This window comes from Giraffa tippelskirchi, chromosome 8 (genome assembly GCF_054371585.1).
Source record: "Giraffa tippelskirchi isolate mGirTip1 chromosome 8, T2T-mGirTip1v1.2.pri, whole genome shotgun sequence".
Taxonomy (NCBI): Eukaryota; Metazoa; Chordata; class Mammalia; order Artiodactyla; family Giraffidae; genus Giraffa; species Giraffa tippelskirchi.
Genome location: NC_137282.1, coordinates 73,666,570 through 73,682,104, shown reverse-complemented (window position 1 = coordinate 73,682,104; position 15,535 = coordinate 73,666,570). Strand labels below are relative to the sequence as shown.

At 53.9% G+C, this 15,535-nt stretch overlaps 1 protein-coding gene across 20 annotated transcripts in view; it reads right to left on the bottom strand.

Moving 5' to 3' along the window:
* Window positions 1-15,535, bottom strand: part of MYOM2 (myomesin 2) — a 64,130-nt gene that overhangs the window by 32,177 nt on the left and 16,418 nt on the right. For 18 of the 20 annotated variants that reach the window (XR_014061265.1, XR_014061269.1, XR_014061271.1 and 15 more), the window contains 7 exons: window positions 14,544-14,632; window positions 14,407-14,457; window positions 13,521-13,685; window positions 11,263-11,424; window positions 6,925-7,066; window positions 5,351-5,550; window positions 4,708-4,761 (listed from right to left, as the gene is read on the bottom strand). Coding sequence is in view for 8 of the 20 variants with exons in the window: in XM_081517447.1 (XP_081373573.1) it covers window positions 4,708-4,761; window positions 5,351-5,550; window positions 6,925-7,066; window positions 11,263-11,424; window positions 13,521-13,685; window positions 14,407-14,457; window positions 14,544-14,632 (863 nt within the window). In the remaining 12 variants the exon portion in view is untranslated. Of the gene's footprint in view, window positions 1-4,707; window positions 4,762-5,314; window positions 5,551-6,924; window positions 7,067-11,262; window positions 11,425-13,520; window positions 13,686-14,406; window positions 14,458-14,543; window positions 14,633-15,535 lie in introns of all 20 variants that reach the window. The other 2 variants (XR_014061263.1, XM_081517444.1) reach the window with 1 other exon arrangement.

Below are 15,535 nucleotides of genomic sequence, written 5' to 3'. Positions count from 1 at the left end.
ACCTGTGTCTCTTACATCTCCTGTACTGGCAGGAGGGTTCTTTATCACTAGCACCACCTGAGAAGCCCAAGAAACAGGGCATTTAGCCAGACATGCAGCTCTAACTGGGTGGGGAGTCTGTGCAGAGAAGTCACGAGCAACTGGGCTCTGCAGCAGGGAATAGGGGCCTCTCTGCTGTTTTCCTTGCATGAAGCCCTCAAGGCACTGAGACTATACATCAACTAGCGAAGCACATGGTTTCCCTCAACCTCCCCGGGCAGGTCTGGTCCACACCACAGGCACTGACTTCCAGGTATGTATCCTTGACATTCCCACGTGACATCCATTAGCAAGCAGCCATAACAGAACGTTGCATCAGAGCAGCCCGCTACCTCTGTTCTACCACATGTCTCTCTCTAATAACATGTTAGGTGTTGGCAGTGTTATGTTTGGACGTGAGAATTACTCGTAAGGAGTGGAGGCTCTCCAGACCCACAGTCCCAGTCATTGCGATACAAAATATTACGAGCTTCTGATTAGATTAGCACATGATTAAAAAGGTTCAGGCATCCCCGGGGATATCTCAGAGCCCTGCTCAGTATCCAGTTGCTCCCTCCAGACTCTGCTGCCGGCGAGGAGTTGCCCAGCTGCATAGAAACAGCACACACAAGCCTGGGTTTGTTTCACAAAGAGCCCTGAGACCCAGCTCATCACATTTTACAGGCCACAGGGGCGCCGAGCCACAACCTGGTCTTACCCGGCAGCGTCTGGTAAGTGGGCTGGGTTTCAGACAAGGAGCCACAGGGTGTCCAGAAAGATGCCGAGTATGCGCACAGAGCAGGGCCCCCAGGCCCACCTGCCGCATCCGCACCCAGAGAGAGCCAGAGAGAGAGAGGGCTCGGATCACCCGAACCCGGCAATGCAGCCGTGCTTCCAAAACTGAGTCCCGGCTCGTCTCAGAGGCACTGGACAACACAGGGACACACCGCAGGACGGACGGAAGCCACACAGATGACGCCACGACGGGAGCATCGGAGACGGTGCAGAATGGCCTCTCCAGCATGGTCAGACCCGAGGGCCCAGAGGAAAGTGGAGTGACAACCAGTTGATCTGAGCCCAGTCAAGAAGGAAGAATCCTCCCAGCCAGCAGGGAAGCCCTGATCGGGGCAGTGCACTCTCTCTGTCACCTAGACCCCTGGCATCAGCCTGCAGCCTGAGCCCCTGAGACAGGCAGAGGAGAAGGGGTCTCTACATGGTCCCGGGAGCCAAGGAGGGGGCCACGGACAGAAGCTGATGTCTGTTACTGACCCTCTGACCATGGAGAGGCGCCTCAGAGAGAGAAGAAGCAGATGAAGGCAAAACAGAAGAGAGGGATGTGTCACGTGGTGAGCACCCGCCCGCAGCCCCGCCTCAGCATCACAGCCCGTTTGGGGGCAGTTCTGAGCAGCCACCTGAGCCCCGGTGAAAGCAGACACGTGACGTGCAAAGGTGGCCCAGGAAGGGATTCAGGAAAACGTGGCGTTCCCTGGGATCAGACTGCCTGCCAGGGGCCCAAGCCTGGGTCTCCTGACTCCAACTCTTTCTGTTCTGTAGACCCAAGGAAGCCCAGCCTCCACAGCCTGCCCGGGGGACTCTCAGCTAAGTCAATGAAACATCAAGTTTACTTGGAAGTTTTAGAACACCCAAGAAGACAGGATTCAGGAATGAACGACTGTAAATGAGTCTGCGGCATTCAGAGCATAGGATGAGTTCAGTGTTGGCTACAGATGACCTGGTCCAGGACAGTGCAGTGAATGCTTAGACATATAATTAGCAGGACGGAAACAATCTCATTATTGAAGTAAGAGCCTCTTCTCATCTTTCTAAGAATGAAGTATCTATTCTTCCAGAGAACCACTCAAGAAAGGTTGCAAAAGCTAGATGATATTAAAAGAAGAGCATAGATATTAATTTAAATGTTTGCAGGAAGACACTAACCAACATTAAAATGATTAGAAAAAATTAGCAAAACAAAAAACATAAAAAAAAAAAACCCTGAACTAACAGAAGAGCACTTTGTTAGCCAACAAAATAACATTTCTTTTTCATTGAAACAAATGGCATTTGCCAGCACTTTTCTAGTTAAAGCAATGCCAAGAACGTTCAGCTGAGATGAAGAAAAGAGATACAGGTAGAAAAGGAAGAAATTCCTCATAGCACATTTTGAACCCAGAAATGGTTTCTTCGAAAACATCATGGCATTTCTTTCTCTCTCTAAAGACTTTTATAGATTGGAAGAGGTATTCGTTGTTTAAAATGAGAAAGGTGAGCAAGCGAACTCTCCGATCCCTGTGTAGGCGCACAGGTCTTCGTTTCACACCTGGTTTGTTCTAGACACAGACACTGCCTGTGCCTCACAGGCAAAGCCTCACACGACAACTGAGGCCCGCGAGGCTGGGCTCCAGGCCGTATCAACATACCGACCCCAACGGTTCTCAGTGCCTGAGCCTCAGCCCTTCATAACCAGCTGGTATGAAACCCTGCCTTCTTACGAGGAAACAAGAGACAAAACACAAAAGGTGTTTTCTGTGACTTTACAAGACCTAGAAAGAAGACCTACTGTGTCTATAAGACACACTCCCATGGAATCAGTTGGAAAAGCAAGTCTTTGGAAATGGGTTATCTCTTCATTTGGTGCTTAGCGAATCACTGGCTGTTTCTACCCCAAAACTTGCATATCTATGTATCAAGAGGCAGCTGTTCTGCCCAGAGGGGCACAGTCCTGCCTCGGAAAGTGTGTCAGGAAATATTACTTCACACACACGTGCGCGCGCTTTTCACAGTGACCTTTACACAGTGCAGATTTCATCCTGGATATTCAGCATCTATGTAGCAACTTATATTGGGCTTCCCTGGTGGCTCAGCTGGTAAAGAATCCGCCTGCTATGCAGGAGACCTGGGTTCGATCCCTGGGTTGGGCAGACCCCCTGGAGAGGGGAAAGGCTACCTACTCCAGTATTCCGGCCTGGAGAACTCCATGGACTGTATAGTCCATGGGGTCGCAAAGAGCAGACACGACTGAGCGACTTTCACTTTATATAACAACTTACACCCCTTCATTTTAGGTAATTTTTACCTTATCTGAACTCTGATGTGTTCACTCAGGGTAACTAAGATCACTCCTCCTCTCCTCACTGATACCTTTAGGAGAAAAAGAGCTTCTTTTTCCTCTCTCAGGTCAAAAACGCATGTTTTGTACAGGCTGGTGTCCTACGAAACATCTGTTCTGATATCATCAGGGTCATTTTTATTCACTCAAACACCTCTGTTTTCATCAGTTGTTTGGTGGTGGTGCTTTAGTTGTTAAGTCGTGTCCAATCTTCGTGACCCCGTTGGCAGGCAGATTCTTTACCACTGAGCCACCAGGGAAACCCCTCTCAGTCATACACGGGGTCATTATGTCAGCCTCTCCCAAATTATTTTCTTTTGCTGTTTATTTATTGGGCATCCTTCTCAGTTTCTGTGTTTTTCTGGAAGTGGAGGTTTTAATGGAGACATTAATGTTACCATGGGATTAACCAAAATTCATCAAGGAGTTTCTCTGAGAGACACATGTTCGTTTTGAGACGCTAAAGGAAAATCTTTATGGGGTAGAAGATACAGTGTTTGGGGGCAGACTGGGGAGCAAATATGAAAATCAACCTCTGACTTTCTGACTCTGCAGCTCCTCAGGGAACAATCTGGGCTTTCCCACTCCAGTGTTCTGGCCTGGAGAAGTCCGTGGACTGTATAGTCCATAGAGTCACAAAGACTTGGACACAACTGAGTGACTTTCACTTTCACTTCCCTTTCACTTGCTTTATCTGGAGTATCGCCAGCCATTTGAGCCCCTTGGTAAGAATTCAAGCCCCACGCGTTTGATTGGTTATGGTGTGGACATCACCCAGCTTTGCCAGAGGACAGGATCTGGCTTTGCTGGCAGTTTTCAGAGGTTTCCCTTGTTCAGGGTCATTAGTGATTGTCTCCTGATGGTCTTGACAGATTTTTTTCAGCCTCCATTTTACCCACTCCTCAAACTCCAGGCTGGAGACACAGAGTCAGACACGACTTAGCAACTAAACCACCACCCACAGAAGTACATCTCCCTGGACAGAAGCTCCAAATTAAACCAGTTTTTTCATGTTTAAATTTTCATTCATTGTCCTCTGTGGACGGTAATCATAATTCAATCAAAATCTTTGGATCCTAGGTTAATGATGCAGGATTCTCCTCCTCAGTGAATCGACCTTCCTATAGCAGGTAGGAATATCCAGGGGAAATGTTCAGAAAAGCCAGTGTACAAAGGGAAATGCAAACTTTCAAACCATAGGGACGTTCTTTGATGGGCAAACTAGTCCCTCTTAGTTACATTGTTAGAAATAAAATTTGTGCTTTAGAAAAAAAAAATAGAATACTGTTCAGGCGTGTAGCCCTGGATGAAAGACTGCAGCCTTGGCCCAGAATCAGGGCTCAGGCTGGGCCGGTCACCGCTCCGTGGCCCCTGCGGACGCTGGAATGACCCACGTGAAGCCAGGACTCTGCTGACCTCCTCTCACTCTCAGCCCTACCCTCTGCCTGCTCATCTTCCTGATTCGATGACCTTAAGCTGGGCCCAAAGGCTTTATTTTTACATGTGAAGAGCATACCCACCACTCTCTAATCACCCCTCGGGTAAAAACAGCCAAAAGGAAGTGGTGCCAAGTGCCTCACCTTCAAGGTCCTCCTGGTAGATCACAATGTCTTTCTCTCCCTCCAAGTGGACGGCTGTAGAGAGAAACGTCGGGTCTGAGTCTGAATCCAGAAAGCCTCTGCATTATGATGACAGCATCTGCACTAGGCTGAGGTGGTCTGAGTTGGTGTTTTGGAAGTGGGCTTAAAGGGAGCCAGTGTTTCTCAGCTCTTTGTACTGGATTCAAGAGACCACGCAGCTCAGGACAATGCGGTGACCACTTCAAACATCATTAAGGAGCATCATTAAGGACACAGTCTCACTGAGGAATCTGAGCCATATGAAATTAAAATTCAGAAAGAGAGGGGCTTGGCTTCAATGCCTTCCAACTCTCATTATGCGCTGAAGTGACAGAACCACTGGACGAAGAAAAGTCTAATTCTGAACCAGTTTAACTGATTTCAGTGAAGAGCCTCAGGATGAGGAAGAACCTTCCTTTCCAGGTGTAAATGTCAGTCTGGTGTCCACACCCCTAACGTGACCTCGAGGGTTGCCCGGAGCCCATGGGCCACAGTCGCGCCATGCTCAGCCCCGAGGATTCTCTCAAGGCTCAGAGCCCAGTTGGGGGAAAGAGAAAGAACTAGCCACACAAAGCTGTCGGGCCTTGAACTCCAAAGGACCTACCTTGTAACCTTCTGAGGTCCAGAGGGTCGAGGGCAGCCACGGCCTCGGAGACTCTGGAAGGCCGGCTGATCCCTGCGCTGTTGACGGCGCGCACGCGAAACATGTAAGACCTCCCCTCAAAGAGTCCACTAACAGGGTATTTACAGATCTTCACGGGGGCGTCATTGCACTGCACCCAGTTGTCAGTTCCCACCTCGCATCTACAGAAAAGAGCAGAGAGAAACAGCTGCATCAGTCTATTAAGTGTCTGCAAGGAGATCAAACCCGTTCATCTTAAAGGAAATCAACCCTGAACATTCATGGGAAGGACTGATGCTGAAGCTGAAGCTTCAACACTTTGGCCACCTGATGTGAGGAGCTGACTCACTGGAAAAGACCTGATGCTGGGAAAGATTGAGGGCAGGAGGAGAAGGGATGACAGAGGATGAGATGGTTGGATGGCATCACCGACTCAATGGACATGAGTTTGAGCAAACTCGGGGAGACAGTGAAGGACAGGGAGGCCTGGCGTGCTGGAGTTCATGGGGTCACAGAGAGTCAGACACGACTTGGCAACTGAACAACAACAGCATACATTACACACACATATAACAGTCACAACAGGAGAGTGTCTCCCAATTTGTTTTGGTTTCTGTTATTAATTCAAGGTAAACCCTGAACGATGGAAGTCTGACTCTAGCATATCAAATTATCGCCCTGATGGTGCATAGCTTTGTTGGATGGGGAAGAGAATTTAACCAATATTAAGCAAAAAAAAAAGAAAGAAAGAAAAATGAGCTGCTTGATCTTTTCTGAAATAACCCCTTTATGTTAATGCATTTTACACATACAAAACCTTCAATTCCTACGCAGAACCATCCTCTTATAACCAAACAGCTTATACCCTTCTCTCTGACTTCTGAATTCATGATCTTTGACTGTAATTTCATCCACTGATGAGAATGGATAATAAACTGCATTTCCAGTAAATTCACAGCTCCCTTCAGTCTCCCTCCCAGGATCGGAGCACCGGTCCAGGTAAAGGAACAGGAAAGAGTTAAAACTCTTTTCGGATCAGAGATGACCTACGATCATATTATTACTCAAAGACAAATCCCAATATTGTGTGCATTAGAACATCAATATTTTCTACTTGGAAACAAGAAGAAAATACCATTTAACCAAGAAGAAGATGGGCCTTTGGGTGTGAACAAGCTGGCATCGTCATCTACACATCACCATGCCAGGCTCTAGACCCAGAGGGAGGGACAGGGCTGAGCAGGGACCTCCAGCTGGACCCAAGCAGGGCCCGAGGCGGCTCAGAGCGGCCTGGGGCGGGCTGGGATTCCATGTTAGTGTCGCTCAGGCACACAGAGCCCCATCAGCACACAAAAGAATCAAGGGCTCACAAGGCCCTGCCGAGGAGGTGATGTTTTCCAACCACCCAGCCAGGAGCCATGAACAACCGCATCATGAAGCACCTACACGCCATAGAGCGGCATCACGAGCCTCAGATTAGAAAGATACCCGTGCCCGCGGTCCAGGAGGAGATTCGCCTCGGGAACGTTCCGGCCCCCGAGAAGCAGGACACTCACCGGTCGATGAAGTAGCCGATGACTGGGCTCTCCTTGGTCGTGTTGGGGGGCTTCCAAGTCACGATGACGTAGTCCCGGTTCGCGTCGTGGCAATGCACGTCCATGGGCGCGCCTGGGGCCCCGGTGACCAGGGGGTCAGCATCTGGGGGGAGAGGACAGTGAGCAGGGGTCAGCGTCTGGGGGGAGGGGGGAGGACAGGGACCAGGGGTCAGCGTCTGGGGGGAGGGGAGAGGACAGTGACCAGAGGGTCAGCATCTGGGGGGAGGGGAGAGGACAGGGACCAGGGGGTCAGCATCTGGGGGGAGGGGAGAGGACAGGGACCAGGGGGTCAGCATCTGCGGGGAGGGGGGAGGACAGGGACCAGGGGGACAGCATCTGGGGGGAGGGGAGAGGACAGTGACCAGAGGGTCAGCATCTGGGGGGAGGGGGGAGGACAGGGACCAAGGGGTCAGCATCTGGGGGGAGGGGAGAGGACAGTGACCAGAGGGTCAGCATCTGGGGGGAGGGGAGAGGACAGGGACCAGGGGGTCAGCATCTGGGGGGAGAGGGGAGGACAGGGACCAGGGGGTCAGCATCTGGGGGGAGGGGAGAGGACAGGGACCAGGGGGCCAGCATCTGGGGGGAGGGGAGAGGACAGGGACCAGGGGGCCAGCATCTGGGGGAGGGGAGAGGACAGGGACCAGGGGGTCAGCGTCTGGGGGGACGGGGGAGGACAGGGACCAGGGGTCAGTGTCTGGGGGGATGGGGGAGGACAGGGACCGGGGGTCAGCATCTGGGGGGAGGGGAGAGGACAGGGACCAGGGGGCCAGCATCTGGGGGGAGGGGAGAGGACAGGGACCAGGGGGTCAGTGACTGGGGGGAGGGGGGCGGACAGGGACCAGGGGGTCAGCATTGGGGGGAGGGAGGAGGACAGCAATCAGGGGTCAGCATCTGGTGGGAGGGGGAGTGGACAGGGACCAGGGGTCAGCGTCTGGGGGGAGGGGAGAGGACAGTGACCAGAGGGTCAGCATCTGGGGGGAGGGGAGAGGACAGGGACCAGGGGGTCAGCATCTGGGGGGAGGGGAGAGGACAGGGACCAGGGGGTCAGCATCTGCGGGGAGGGGGGAGGACAGGGACCAGGGGGTCAGCATCTGGGGGGAGGGGAGAGGACAGTGACCAGAGGGTCAGCATCTGGGGGGAGGGGGGAGGACAGGGACCAAGGGGTCAGCATCTGGGGGGAGGGGAGAGGACAGTGACCAGAGGGTCAGCATCTGGGGGGAGGGGGGAGGACAGGGACCAGGGGGTCAGCGTCTGGGGGGACGGGGGAGGACAGTGACCAGGGGTCAGTGTCTGGGGGGATGGGGGAGGACAGGGACCGGGGGTCAGCATCTGGGGGGAGGGGAGAGGACAGGGACCAGGGGGCCAGCATCTGGGGGAGGGGAGAGGACAGGGACCAGGGGGTCAGTGACTGGGGGGAGGGGGGCGGACAGGGACCAGGGGGTCAGCATTGGGGGGAGGGGGGAGGACAGTGACCAGGGGGTCAGCATCTGGGGGGAGGGGAGAGGACAGGGACCAGGGGGTCAGCATCTAGGGGGAGGGGACAGTGACCAGGGGTCAGCATCTGAGGGAGGAGGAGAGGACAGGGCCCAGGGGTCAGCATCTAGGGGGAGGGGAGAGGACAGCAATCAGGGGTCAGCATCTGGTGGGAGGGGGAGTGGACAGGGACCAGGGGTCAGCATCTGAGGGAGGGGGAGAGGACAGGGCCCAGGGGTCAGCATCTGGGGGGAGGGGGAGAGGACAGGGACCAGAGGGTCGGTCTCTGGGAGGAGGGGGAAAGGACAGGGACCAGGGGTCAGCGTCTGGGGGGAGGGGGAGAGGACAGGGACCAGAGGGTCGGTCTCTGGGAGGAGGGGGAAAGGACAGGGACCAGGGGTCAGCGTCTGGGGGGAGGGGACAGGACAGAGACCAGAGGGTTGGTCTCTAGGGGGAGGGGGAGAGGACAGGGACCAGGGGTCAGTGTTTGGGCGGGAAGAGGACAGTGACCAGAGGCCAGCATCTGTGGGGGGAGAGGACAGTGAGCACGGGTCAGCGTCTGGGGGGAGGGGAGAGGACAGGGACCAGAGGGTCAGCCTCTTGGGGGAGGGGAGAGGACAGTGACCAGAGGATCAGTCTCTGGGGGGAGGGGAGAGGAACGTGGCTGGGGCCTGGGGCAGCTGAGGCTCTGACAGCCCCTCAAACCCAGAGTCCTCCCTGCTCACTCTGCTCCCCAGCTTAACCCTGACGCCCAGATGACTCTACTGCGACAGGCTGGTAACCAGAGAGGTGCCTGTATGTGCGACTTTTAAACTCAGACCGTTCTGTCCTCTATCACACATTCACTCTATGATTTTCCATAACTGACTCCAAAGTTGAAGTTCACCTTCTCCTGATGGCCTGTCATCACATAACGTCAGGTCGTCAAAAACTGACCGATGAAGTACTACTATTGTCGTGAGGCTTTTTGAACACTTGAGACATGGTACCTTAGACACACGTGTTTCAGAGTCCTCAGAAGGTTTGAAGACTTACATTTTTTCCTGCGAGTTGTGACCACATTTGAGTCTGTACTCATGTGTCCCTTCCTCAGCCGTTTAGGACCACAGTGCAATTGCATTTGTTTCCAAATGTTAATTACAGCAGCTCGGAAGGCCAGCAGAGCTGTCTAGAAGTATTGATACGCTGAGCGTTTAATCTCCTGGTGTGGAGTGTGTATTTACTTGGGACCTGTGGCCACTCGGCCTCCTAACAGCGTCAGCCGTATACAGTTTCCTGTTCTGTCTCCTCAGCACATGGAAACCTAAGGATTTCTTGACACTAAACCAAATATTCCTTCTCACGTTCAAAATCCTCAGAGTCATCAGAACAGTGAACCCCCAGCCCTGCCCCCACCAGATGTGCACTGTCTTCTTCCTGTTGGCACTGATGCCCAAGCCAGAAATTGCAGCTCCATTGTATGTACTGCACTTTGATGAGGTGAAACATCTTGCTGGAAGGTCTGCCCAGAGGATGGAAGGGACCTTTTAATGCCATTGTCATAAAGATGGCAAAACTCTGTGGAAAGTGTCTGAAACCCCAGCTTCGCTGTCTTGAGGGGGTGGGGAGGGTGGGTGTCTGTACTCGTTTCGCATTTTTTTTTAAGCTAAAATATTCTCTGACGGTACAGCCCTTCCTTCATGCATGGATCTAACTGATCTGGTGTGGAAACACAATGTACGGAGAGGGTTACTCCAGGCATACAGAACCTGGAGCCCAGGTGGGCATAACGGTGCAGGAGGCAGGAGCACAGGATGAGGAGAGGGAGGGCTGAGCGTCCAGGACCATGGAGCGGGGGGGCCGGGTTAGGACAGTGGCCGCCGGCCACCCAGAAGAGACCATGCTGGTGTCCTGGGTGAGGGTGGTCAGCTGTGCCTTGGCCAGGTGGGGGCTCTGTGCCTGAGGTCCCTGTGCGCCCAGAGGCCATGCGGGGTGAGGGCTCAGCTGGGGGAGCGAGGCCCCCAACACAGCACAGGGGACCCTCCCCAGCTCAGACACCCAGGGCCCTCTCCCTGGAGAAGGGCCCAGGCCTCCTCCTGCCACACAAAACGGAAGAATATTCCTTACAAAACTGTTACGAAGTTTAGATTACATATGGTGTATGAATATATGTGTGTATATATATATTAACACATATATATACACCTGTATGTATGTATACATATATATGTACATTATATAAATATAACTTTATCCATTTTATATATCCCTTTATCCATTTTACATGTAAAATGTATATAAAATATGTATATATGACCTATGCTTCATGCCCACATGAATGTATACCTATAAACCTATGAGGATAAGCACATGTATATGATCTATAAGCGCATCCGTTACACTTGCGTCTAAAGGTAAATGCTCTTTTATATACAGCCTCACCCACTGTGCCTGCGGTGTCCTGAGCTCTGTCCCCCCTTCCACACCTGGGTGGGTGAGGCCCTCCCGCGAGCCGCTGTGAGGATGAGACGAGACAACAGGAGTGTGTCCTGTGTGAACACTGCGGGATGCGGCTGCCCTGTGACCGTCTCAGGCACACACGTGCTGAGGTTGGTTCCTCCTGCGACCATCCTCCGTTGTCACGAGCCTCGGGGTGGCAGAGGGGAAGGAGGGATGTGCCCGGAACCGGCCTCCCCCCCGGACCCCAGCCCCACGCAGGCGCTTCCCCCAAGACTCATCCCCTGGATTCCAGCAGCTCTTCGGCGCCCAGGCAGCGAGCCCTGCCTCCGCCCCAGCCCCACTCACACCACGTGTCACGCTGCTCCCCGCCCCCGGGAGCCCGCGCACCTCGGACAAACAGGAAGGCGCTGTGGTCGGTGATCCCCCCTCTGGACACGATCCTCAGGGTGTAGAGCCCCTCGTCGTCCTTGTTGAGGTGGCTGAAGGACAGCGATGCCTGGCCTTCCCCGAAGAACATCTTGGTCCACTTGGACTCCTTCAACAGCACGTCTGCAGGACGGGCAAGGAGATGGGCCTCAAGGACACGCAGGGCCCAGGCGCATGCAGAGGACAGTGTGCACGGCATGATCAGCGGCACGCGGGCCCGGCCCAGGAGGGAATAGAGGCCGGCACGCAGCGTGTGGAGGACGAGACGGTGCCACACGGCCCTGCTGAGCCTTGGAAACGTACCACGAGGCCCCCACAGTGTTCCTTAGACAGTAATAATAACGTGCCAACAAACCACAGCCTAAAGGGAACAGAACTAAAAAGGCAAATTTCGGGAGAAGAAATGTAAATGATAAAAAATAATCGACACTGTGCATCAAGGAGACACAGGATAAAATAATCAGAAATTATCTATCATTTTTCATCTGCTGACTCAGTAACATCCACAACCAGAAAGTGCAGAGAGGGCCTGCCTGTAACAAGACTGTAACACCACGTGGTCTGGAGATCCCGGCACTTACGTCCTAGGCGCGGGAACACCTTCTAGCATCCAGGCCAACATCCTCTGGAAATATCAGGAGGCCCCTCCTCATGTCCCTGTCACTTCTCTCCAGAAAGGGTAAATTAGAACCTTAGGACTTACATGAGACCTTAAATCTGAACTTAGAACTACAAAGCATAGATTAATCTCCTCTGCCAGCACAAAGCACCTCTCTCCCGGCCCCTCGCCCTCCTGGACTGTGAAGATAAGACACACTGTCCTTTTCCAACCAAAATCACGGGTGTCAACACCCTCAAACCTAAAGCACCCTCACAGTGGCCGCAAGGTCAGCGGCAGCTCCTCTGCCCTGGCCCGGACCCAGAAGGGGGGCCTCCTCTCTCCCCCGGCTCAGAGCCGCCTCGTCTGTCAGCAGCTTTGTTTCCATCAAGCTCTCCGTCATCACCACGAACCTGGTTTCCTGGCTGCGTTGGGCAGCGCCAGGGGCCAGTACCAGGCATTTGGCAAATTGACACAGGCTTTTCTGGGACACTCCTTATAATTCACAGAGACCTCGATTTACCATCGTGTGTATTTTCCCAGCTAGATTATAAACTAGCTTATGGACAGGAATGGCATAGGATTCTTTGTGGTATTTCGCATTGTGTTAGGTCCTGTGACCGAATCTGCAGGAAACGAGCAGCCGCCAGAGGTGAAGTTTCCTCCTACAGTCTGCTCACACACACACACACACATGCACACAGGAGCTCACACACACACATAAGAGCTCACATATAGTCACACACTCTGCTCACACACACACACATGCACACAGGAGCTCTCTCACACACACACACATGCACACAGGAGCTCACACACACACATAAGAGCTCACATATAGTCACACACTCTGCTCACACACACACACATGCACATAGGAGCTCTCTCTCACACACACACACGAGTTTGCACACACATACACACACAGGACCTCACACACACATAAGAGCTCACACATAGTCACACACACACATACACGCAAGCTTACACATACACACAGGAGCTCAAACATAGTCACACACATACACACACACACGAGCTCGCATGTACACATATGAAAACACACAGACTCACACACACACAGCTGCACAGGGCATCCCGTGCTGGCAACAGCATGGGGCAGGGTCCTGGGGCCGTGGAGACCGGGCCCAGGCTGCCCGGGTTCCACTCCCAATCCTGCCAGCTCCCAGAGGCAGGGAGAGGCAGTCAGCGGTTCCTTGCCTCAGCTACCCACCCATGAGGGGTTGACCACAGTCCCTCGGAAAGTCCTGATGTAATCAACTGGGTCACCAACCTCAGAACAGTCAGACACACAGTCAGGTCTAGTGACTGTTCACAGCTGCTGTAGCCGAGGAAAAACATAGGAAACAGATGCCTCGCTCTCTTCCCCTAATCACATGAGACCCTCTTTGTGGACCGAGAACAGCCCGGATGCCTCATCTCTTCCGGGCCATGAACTGCATTCCGGGGAAGGTCAAGGTCACGGCAGGCCCAGACTCTGCCCAGGCTCACCTGCTCTGCCCCCCACAGCTGTCATGGAGGTGGGGACAGCGCTACATCAGCACCAGGTTTGGAGCTCACATCCGCCCGCGAGGCCCAGGAGGAGCCCACAGCCACTCACCGTCTCGATACCACTCAGCCCTGGGCTGCACACGCTTCAGGTCCGGCGTCACCAGCAGCGTGCACTTGAGTGTCAGGGTCTCGCCCTCCCGCCGGAAGGTGACTCCGAATTTCTCAATGAACTGGACGTCAAAGTACGTGTACGGGATCACGGACGACAGGGGCACTGCATGGAGCAGCAGACATGGTCACGGCCAGGCCAGCAAGGCATAAGCAGGTCCCCCACCACCCCTGTGCCCACTGCCTCTAACAGATGGCTGTGGACGGAACGTCTGTGTCCCTCAGGTCCCCAGGTCCCATGTGGAAGCCCCGAGCTCCGTGTGACGATGTTGGGGGTCTGTGGGTGATGAGGTCATGAGGGAGGGGCCCTGGGCGGGATCCGTGCCCTCGTAAAAAGAGGACGAGACCAGAGCCCTCTGTCTCCTCTCAGAGAGGACCCAGCATCCCTCACCCACTTGATGGGCACCTCGACCTGGGACCTCCAGCCTCCAGCACCGGGGGAAGAAAGTGTCTGATGTTCAAGCCCGTGTGTGATGTTCGTCACGATGCCTGCGTGGACTCAGCCACCTCTGAAGAACCAGAAAACCAGCGTGGAGTCACGTCTGGCCATTTGTGCCGAAGGAGGAGGGAGAATCAGAGTGTGCAGGGCGTGTGTGCTCTGAGCACTGTGCAAGAGTAAGGGGTCTAAACCCTGCACCAGCCCCAAGACACGTAGCTCCCTGAGCCCCGAGTCCCCGCAGCAACTGTCAGCACACGGACACCAGCCGGGAGAAAGAGTCTTTTGGAATACGGTTTTAGAAAACATCTGATGCTTACAAAATATTTGTTTAATTGTATGCTACGTCAGGACACATTTTTCTGCACAAACAGGAAAATAATCAACTTACATCCAATCGGGAGTCCCACCGAATGGAACGGCTCCTCGTCACCCCGGAACCCTGAAAGATAGCCGAGTGGTCACGGCGGGCAGAGAAAGGGGAGAGAAGGCGGGAGCAGCCCCCACCCATCCCGAGGGCACACTCACTTCTCACCACCACTGCCGCGTTGGTGGACACCTGTCCATGCACATTCGTGGCCACCGCCGAGTAGGTCGCGGTGTCGTCGAAGTCAGCCCTGGAGGGAAAAGCGAGACGCCTCGCTGAGGGTGCCCTGGGACCGCCCTCCTCTGACCCGGACGCAAGCACAGCCTTCCTCGAAAGCAGCTCGGGTGACCTGGATCCCTTGTCTGTGAGTGATTTGTTTAAGAACAATGCCAGCTTGTCCTCGGAATGAGGTATTAATTACACACACTATGCCTTGGCTTTGCAGGGAAAAATATGTACTGGCCCTTCCTAAAACCCTGAGTTTCACCCTCGAGGAGAAGCCTATGTTCCCTCTGGTTCTATTTTCCTACCTGCTACGTCTGTGGTTTTGTCTTGTCATGCGGCAGCTCCAGTGGCCTCAGCTTCTGGGAGAATCACCCCACTCCCTTCCCAGGGGTTCCCTGTGCAGACCCCAAAGCCATGTGATCCCCCAGACGGGAGGCACCCACTGGCGGGTGTAACCAGGGTGCCTGGACTGGATCCGCCCAAAGCCGTGGAATCTGGAGAATCATGGGGACGTGTGCTCAGTCCCAGGAAGGACGGTGAGCCGGGCACCACAGACCCCAGTTTATCGGCCAGGGGCTCCTTGCCCCATGTCCGTCTCACAGAACTTGAAGCCTATTTTCTGGCTCTGCACTGTCTTCCCAACAGCTTCCCCCAGAAACGTCACTGAGTGGAGAGGAAGTGAGGACTTCTACTAAATGCAGATTCTCTGCTGGTTGGGCTTCCCAGGTGGCGCCAGTGGTAAAGAACCCAGCTGCCAATGCAGGAGACACTAGAGATACAGGTTCGATCTCTGGGTCGGGAAGATCCCCTAGAGGAGGGCATGGCAACCCACTCCAGTATTCTTGCCAGAACAATCCCACGGACAGAGGAGCCTGGTGGCTACAGTCCATGGAGTCACAACGAGTTGAACACGACTGAAGCAACTTCG